This window comes from Nematolebias whitei, chromosome 7 (genome assembly GCF_014905685.2).
Source record: "Nematolebias whitei isolate Nwh7 chromosome 7, NemWhi1, whole genome shotgun sequence".
NCBI lineage: Eukaryota > Metazoa > Chordata > Actinopteri > Cyprinodontiformes > Rivulidae > Nematolebias > Nematolebias whitei.
This window is the reverse complement of record NC_056504.1, coordinates 30679980-30688390: the sequence shown is the minus strand read 5'-3', so window position 1 is coordinate 30688390 and position 8411 is coordinate 30679980. Positions and strand designations below refer to the sequence as shown.

The following is an 8411-nucleotide window of genomic DNA, read 5'->3' as shown; positions in this document are numbered from 1 at the left end:
AGAGAGAGAGAGAGAGAGAGAGAGAGAGAGAGAGAGAGAGAGAGAGAAAGAGAGAGAGAGAAAGAGAGAGAGAGAGATGGAGGGAGGGACACGAGGAGGAGAATGAGGAGGTGGCCTGATGCGCTGCGCGCCCCCGTTGGAGGGAGGGAGGAGTGCTTGTGCCAACAGCTGAATCAAGTGTAACAGATGAGACAAATACAGGAAGTCAGACCTACAAAATAAAACAATGAACACGCTGTTATCATATGGAGGTCACGGTGTGCGTCAGGTGAGTTCACAGGCTGCTGGCTGAGTTTGGTGAGGATGAGGTCAGATGTGAACCCATAAGGAGTGGACGCACCCCCCACCCCCACAAACTCTTAAGCAATGTGCGCAGCCCTTAAAACGCAAACAGGTTTTAATTTGAAAGCCGTAATGGAAGCACTTTGGGGGTGTTAGGCTTCACTGTGTTTGGATGTTACACCAGAGACAGTGGAGGGAAAAAAAAAGAGGGAGGACAGCGTGTGCGCAAAAAGGCAGCCAGGCGCATCAGCACCAGCGGCTGAGCATCTTCCTGACTCTCGTTCACTCCCCCCTCCTCTTCCTTCTCTCTCCTCCTCATCCCCCCCCCCCCCCCCCGCCCCCGCCCCCACCTGCGTTATTACGCAGCCAGTTCTGCGTGTGCGCCTCCGAATTGAGACTTCACTGCCGGGGCTGAAGTGTCCAGAAAGCCTCCGCCAGGCAGCCAGCCATCCCTCCACTTCCCTCCTTCTCCTTGGAGCTCGGTTATTCTTAGCCCAGCGCTGCGAGGAGACTGTCCTTCCGGTTCCTTCTCTTTATTTACCCCAGTTTCTTGAATATTTAATGGAAAATGGCGATCTGCGCGCAGTCGTTCGGCGTCCTCTGCCTCTTCACAGTCCAAACTGTACTTATCATCTGCGTGTCCACACCGACAGCCGGGACCCACCTCTTCCCCCAGCGCTACACGTAAGTACTTTCTTTCTGTTCTTGGGGAGAGGGTGGTGGGGTGGGGGTAAAGTGAAGTAGGACAGGTGGCTGCACGCAGCGCCTCAGAGGAGCTGATGTTCCCTGATGTTCAGCAGCTTCCGCGTCTGATGCAGCATCACTCGTCACATGGAGCTGTTTTCATGTCCAAACAATCTCAGAGCAGAACATTGAAGGATGCATCTGCAAAGTCTTCATGCATACCGTGTGGTTCCCAGCGCAGGTGGGACTGATCCCCAGTTTAAACTTGAGCTTTCTGTGACAAAAAAACAAAAACAAAACAAAATGGAACATTTCTGCTGAAACCGAGGCGCACTTTGCATCAGCTTCTTGGTTTTAAGGGATCGCAGGCAGATACAGCTGTACAGCATGAAGCTCCAGGAAGCAAGTTGGACTTTTTTCAGCGTGCACCTGTTGGGAAATACGTTTTACAATGATATCCAACATGCACATCGTCAGAAATGTCTAAAAATTCACCTTGAACTGCACACAAAGATAAAACAACAACAACATGTTTTAGTGCAACAATTTATCACCTGTCCCTCATCCAACTTGGATAGTTTGACAGAACCCACAAACACGACTTGTAAAGTAACTTTTGCAACATATTTCTTTTATAATAAATCCTCAGAGCTGCTGGAAGTGATCTTTTGATTGGTCAAACTGATATAAATCCAATTGATCTAGAATGCATTTATTGGATTATCTCTTGAAAGTCCTCATGTCAAGGTGACTTTCAAAAGGAGAAGAAAACATTTGTCCTCTATATGGCTGCAATGATCAAATACAATTAACTGGATCATTTATTTATTTACACTTTAAAAGGAAAAAGGTGACACAGTCTGTTTGCAGGTAAAACTACAATATATAATCCACTCGTTACAGATTAAATGCCAGTTAAAAAAAAGGTTGAAATCTTGCAGCCAATTATCGTTTCCCTTCTATGCACTTCGTTAAACTGGATTAGTGTTACTTTTTTAATCCTCAAACAATCTTTCCACTTTCTTCCCCTCGAGTCTGTGGTGTCCTTGTTTAAGTCTGTATTATACTCCGTCACCTCTTGGGATTTATAAACTGGGTTTTGGGTCACCCAGATAAGTGGTGTTAGCTAGAATTTGCCACATAATGGAAGTGTGTGTGTAAGTGTGTCAGTCTATTATTGCAGACGATGCTCAGATGTGTGTGTGTGGGTGCTCCGACTGAGAATGTGGGGCCTTTAAGAAGAAGTCAAATGTCCTAAACGTGTGCTCTTTTACACCTCGACACCTGAAAACGTGCTGTAATTTCATAGAGTTATTGTATTGCCATAATGGTTCTGTTAGTGGCAGAGGAGGTCAATATGTTTTTAAACGATGTGGAAAATGCAAACAAAAAATAGTTCATTCTAAACAATTTTTTTTTTTTTTTGTCTGCAGATCATTTTAGGAAAGTCTAAATCCAATAATGGTAAACTATCAGCAGCAATCTCACCAAAATGTTATTTCCCCACATAAAAAAGCCAACCTTTTGGCCTAATAGATATTGGAGTGTGGCAGTGATGGGATCCGTCGCAGCAGAATGGATTTGGTGATGTCGCCGACACACAGGTCTTCCATCCAAACTCATTTCCTCACATTTCCTGCTTTTCTGTAAACATTTGGGGAACATAAATCATATCGTAAGAAAAATACATCAAAACCACTAAAAGCCAAATACCTCACAGAGCCTGGGAGCATCAGTCGCCTTTAATGTGCTGAACCGTGGCGGCTTCTTTGTTTTAAAGAGATTTCACAGCTTTTATTACACACAGGGTCTCTAAGCACACATTTAGTATTGCTAGCACAGTGGGGCATAAAATTTACCAAACAGCCATGTCCTGATAGCTCAGTGGTTAGGTTGGATGGGGAGTTCTGCATGTTTGACATGGTAGAGCATTACCATAAGGTATGCCAAATAAGGGACAATTCATATTTGATAAAAAATATTAGCAAAATGCAGGTATTAGTTCATATAAACAAGAGCAGGCATCTATTCATATTAATATAATCAACCATGTGGCTGTGAAATGAGAAGATGTACATATTTATGTCCAAAATGGATCACAATGTAGATGAAAGTGGATGCTTAGCTGCTTTTAGTTGATTGTATTTTGCTCTTAAATTCATAATCTGGAAACACAGCATCTCTTGCAGCAACGTGAGCACGCAGGGGTTTGGAGATCCATAATCGTACGATGAAAATTGAAACCTCGTGTATCAAAAGAAGCTGAATAAGAAGCCCACCTGGCTTAGGCGCTGAGGCAATGTCCTTCACTGTCCTTTTTTGAAACTCTCAGCCTTCGTATTGCAGTGACCTTTTCATATAAGCGGCCTCCCCTCAGTGGTCTCCCACTTACAAGCACTCTTGTTTCCTGTTTGAACTCGTCCCTGGAAAAGTAGCAGACTCACTCTCTGGTTATGGTGTTCTGGTCTCCTGATGGGGCCCGCTGCAGCTCGGTGATTATGACGAGCGCCGTTTGGCAGATTGGTGCATTTTAATAACTCCATCATCCCTCTTGTCTGCTGAGCAAATCTGACATTTGACGATGACATTTGTTTCTGTCACTGTATTAAAAGACGAGCGGCTGCGTTGTGTTGTGGTGATGCAAGTGATTAGTTATCTGCAAGGCTGCTGAAAGGAAAAGGTTGGCACCGAGCCTGCGGCTGGCCAGCAGACTGATGGCAGACTTTATTCATCTGATTGCCAAAAGCTTTTAAATGTTTTCCGAAAGCTTTTAGGTTTCCTTCCTTGGACATGGACTGTGCAGCACACATCCAGGCTGACAGGTTGGCTCCTTTAGAGTGATCCAGTGAAAATCTGGGTCCATTAAGTCATTTGATGCTTGCAGAGAGATAGAAAGTGATGAGCTCCAACCGTTTGATCTTTTAATTCTGGACTTGGCTCCGTCTAACAGAGCTCAGCTCCTGCTTAGGGTGCACTTCTGTCATAGCAGAGCAGTTTTATGGCAGAGCTGCTGAGCCCATCCGTGGCAGGACGGGCATGTTTGTCCTGCCACATGCACGCAGAATGTGACATGGAAAGGAGGTGCTGATGAGTAACTCAGGACAACGATGCTTCCAGGTAGAGTTGAGGAAACGTAGTGTAAGAGTGTGGCATTTTGCCAACATGACAGAAGCTACAGAAAGATGGGTACGGCCTCACTTTCCCCAACACCGTGAGCACGCTCACCCACATGCAGTGGCAGAGAACCTGAAGGCTTGTGCCATGACGCGTTCAGGAGGTTAAATGTTGAAGGATACAGACTGAACATGTTTAATTTGTGTTTTTCCAGGATGATTCACTGGGCTGGTCGCATTGAGAAGGAGCTGGAAAAGGTTCTTCAGCACGTTACAGGAACCCAGCACATGAGAGCAGTAAGTTGACGTCATGCTAACATGTGACACGCTGCACTTTCCTGCATTATTAACCAAGCTCCACCGGCCGGCCTCTGAGGCAGCACGCTTGTGTTGGTCTTTTAATAGCTGCTCTGGAAGAAAACAAAATAGCTCACACACATGACACTTTCAGTCTCTCTGAAACTCATCAATTGCTTAAAGGGAAGGTTTATAAGAAAAGTAACATAACAGTAAATAAAGTTATGATTATGAATCACTTCCATGTTTTTCTCTGCATCCCTGTGTCTGTTTCTGCATCACACGTGTGTTTCTAGTGGCGGAGCAGATGGTTGAGCCGAGTGTTATTGACACCGTTTCGTCATACTTCAGCCATGTGTGCATGTTTGCTGCACTCCCAGGGTTTGTAACGCACCCTGAGATAAATGCTTCGTTATTGCTGTTTGGGTGAGTGTGATTCATCCCGTCCGTACGACGCCTGTGGCTTTAATGCTAGCTGAGACAGTGGCTTGTGTGATGGCTGGTGGTACGGCGGCGACATTGATGGATCCCAGAGAGCTGACATAGATTGTTCTGGTGTAAAGGGTAATGACCATTATGGGATATAAGGCAGACGCTCAGGGCGTGCGATAAGAGAAAGGTTGATTTTTAGCACTTATCCAGTGTAAACAAAACAGAGTGCTTACCTGTCAAAATATTTCTCCTGCACAGTTCGTGTATATGCATTTTATTTCATTTTTGTGCGGTGCACCCGCTGAGTGGTGTTGATATCTACCCAGCAGTGAACTTCTTAAGTAACATGGTTTCAAGGTGAAAACAGATTGCTGCTGTTTGATAAAAATGATGCGTTTCCAAAACTGTTGGCATTTTACAAACGATGAAAAACAACAACACTGTTTCAGGTTTAGTGTGTACTTGATGCACTTTGGAGATAATCCACGGGGTGATTCTGAAGACATGTTTTTATCAGCGTGACAGTGTGAGACATACTCTCACCTCATAAAGATGCATTTCATCTGTTGACTCATCATAAAGGGTAATGCAGTGGGTAAATTTGCAGACGTTTTGATTTGTGTGACAAATGTTTATAGTTTTGGGCTGCAACAAACCACCATAGAATATATATATTTATATATAGTTACATTTTATTTTTACTTTCATTTACTTGTATTTCTTTTTTCTAAAATCAAAAATCTTATTGTTGGGAAACAGTATAAAACATCACATCAAAAACGTTATGAAAACATGAAACTCAGAACACATATTAAAGCAAACACACAAAATTGGAACTGCTTGGAGTTTCTATGAAAGTTCAAAGGTCACGTCTTCTTTTCTATGGATAAACAAACAACAATCATCATTTCACTAATGATACTTTGGTTAATAATTAATTTACAAATCATTACTTTCTAAAATATTTATAAGAACAAACTACTGAAGGTTCTGTTGAGGTGTCTGGTATAAAACTGGGTCATACAGCTGACTGATCTGAGCTTAACGAGATGTGACGCTGAAGACACTAAGCACTCAGAAGAAAAACGATAGTTCAGATTATCTGAAACGGGGTTCTATGGAAACATTGTGAACAATTAATATCTTACCTGTTGTAGATAGCTACAAATGACCTAAGTTTGGAGAAATAGAGATTAGTTTGGATAAACTAGCTAACTTCTAGTCTGACTGGGGCCAACACCAAATGGACCGGTGTCCTACAAACTGAATGAAACTGAACGCCTTTATTGTCATTACTCATAATATATACAATGAACCTTGAAGCACTGCCACTGAAACAAATGCTTATTAATAAATTTAAAATAAAGCAGAAACAGTCACAAAAGCACAACAATAATAAACAAAACAAAATGCGCACCATTGTTTTGTCGGCCTTCCGCATGCATATGATGTCATCAGTATGTTGCTGTTTCAGTGCTGAGTCTTTCTTCTTCTTTGCAACTTTCACACTGTGTCCCATCTAGGATGCACTTTTTTTTATACCTCCCCTTCCCCCTTGTTTCTCTTTTCCTATCTAATGAAAATGGCAGCGCCTCCCACGAGGCCGCGGCCTAAGACACTCCGTCTTCCCATGTCTGTTGTTTATGTTTTACTTGGACGGTCGGTACTGAAATATAATTTCGTTGTGCTTCGGTGCAATGACTATAACGCAGATTCTGATTCTGTTTTCAAGCATCTACTAGTTTAAAAAGTATATAAATTAGGAGCTTGGTATAATAAATAGTTTAGGAAATGTCCTAAAATTACATGTAAGAATTTGAATGTAAAAACCTGACGGTCCACAGGTAAAAACTGCTCTCCACCTGTTTCTCAATAGTTTAATATTTCATGGCTGTTAATTTCACATTACATGATTTTTCTGGTTACTTAAAAAAAAAAAAAAAACTTTTGAAAGTACCACAGCTGCACTTGAAGTGCTACAACCAGCTGCTGCTGCTTTTGGTATTAGCAGGTAACTATAAAAGTACAAGTAAATAACTACGTAAGGTGACATTGAAGGCAACATAAAGGTGTTTAAAACACCATTTACATGAAAAACTTTGAAAGTTGTTTAAAGGCAACAATCCACTTTAGTCCTCGCTCAGACCAGCTGTTAGCTTGACAGTCTGTAAGAACCGAGGTCTTTTCCCCAAAAGGGGGTCGCACAAAGAGTCATCTACAACAGATAATATATTAATTGTTCATAACCTTTCCCTACAACTTTACTTTCAAAGGTCTGAACTATCCCTTTAAGGTCCTTAAACAAATTGACTCAACAAGTGTTATCTTATCTGTTAGCTGAACCCAGTGAAGCTAGTCTCTCTAAAGAAAAGCTGTGTCCACCCCAGTGATGTCTTGTGTTGGGTGCCCATATGGCGGTGTGTGCACACGTTGTTTGTGTGTGTGTGTGCGCGCGCTGGCCTGACCGTGTGTGCACAGACTGTGTGTGAAAGAACATTTATCATTGCCCCAAACAGGAGTCGTCACAGGGTGTGCTAAATGGCCCAGCATGCCTAGAAAAGCCATTTTCTAAATGGATGCCTCTCTCTTTACGTGTGTCTGATAGAAATCTTCCCAGGGCTATGCCGACTGGTAACAAGATTGCTTCCCTCTGCGCCCCCTTCCCTTTTCATGCGCAGTTTGTTCTCATATAGACAAAAAAAAAAGTAAAGTGCGTGCAAATTATTTTTGCGTTTGTCTTTCATGGGGAGAGACATGGGAGCTAAGTGGAATGTAATGTGGTCTGTTTCCGTTCTCCTTGGTTGAGATCTTAGTTGGGTTTCTTTGACAAGCGAAGTAGCGGGCGGGTGTGGGAGTAAGGCCAAGACAGGGCAGCAAAACGAACAAATAATTACATAAATGCTGAATATGTTGGAAATTGTGTTGAATCATTTCACTGGACGTGTTTTAGTTTGTGTTAAGTGTGTTAAAGTACAAGTCAAGTTGTCAAAATGGCGAAAATAGCTTTCTAATTCGCTCTGCCCGGCTTTGGTCAAGATGTTGTTGCCTGGGGGGAGTGACGAGAAGATAGCGGGTGAGTGATGTATCTGAGAAGGTGGAAGTTTTGAATTGAAGCGTGTGGAGCTCAGATAGACAGGGAGAGTAGGCGGCTTGTAGCGCTGAGGAGGTGGGCATTTTAAAAAGGGGACGGGGTGTGGGAAGGATGTCTTGACAATGGAGATGGATGCTCCGGCAGTTCTGTGCGTATATTTAGAGTCAAACTACTCAAGATGGATGAAATGATGGAGGGGAGGGACAAGATTTGGTAAATTTAAATGGGAGCAGACTGAAGCTGTTTATAGTCGTCCTCCTGCACATTACCCTGAGCGCTGCTGCGTTTGATGTCTTACAGTTTGCAGAGATGGACGCTTGCATTGTCTTCATGTCCTGAGGCTCAGACGCACGGCGCCGTCACCCACACGCTGTCGTTGAACACGGTTGATCACGGACACAGGAAAATGTCCAGCAATTTGATTCATGTTTCAAACACAATTATTTTGATTATTAAAAGCAACGATCACCCACCACTGCCATTAAATGTGTATGTGTGTGTGTGTGTGTGTG

The 8411-nt window shown here is 43.0% G+C and overlaps 1 protein-coding gene across 1 annotated transcript in view; it reads left to right on the top strand.

The window, feature by feature from the left end:
• Positions 1 to 657: 657 nt before the first annotated feature.
• The window catches only part of cacna2d2a (calcium channel, voltage-dependent, alpha 2/delta subunit 2a), a 259238-nt gene continuing 251484 nt past the window's right edge, over positions 658 to 8411 (top strand). The window contains exons 1-2 of the mRNA XM_037678732.1: positions 658 to 966; positions 4295 to 4376. Coding sequence (XP_037534660.1) covers positions 851 to 966; positions 4295 to 4376 — 198 coding nt within the window. The 5' untranslated portion in view covers positions 658 to 850. The remainder of the gene's footprint in view (positions 967 to 4294; positions 4377 to 8411) is intronic.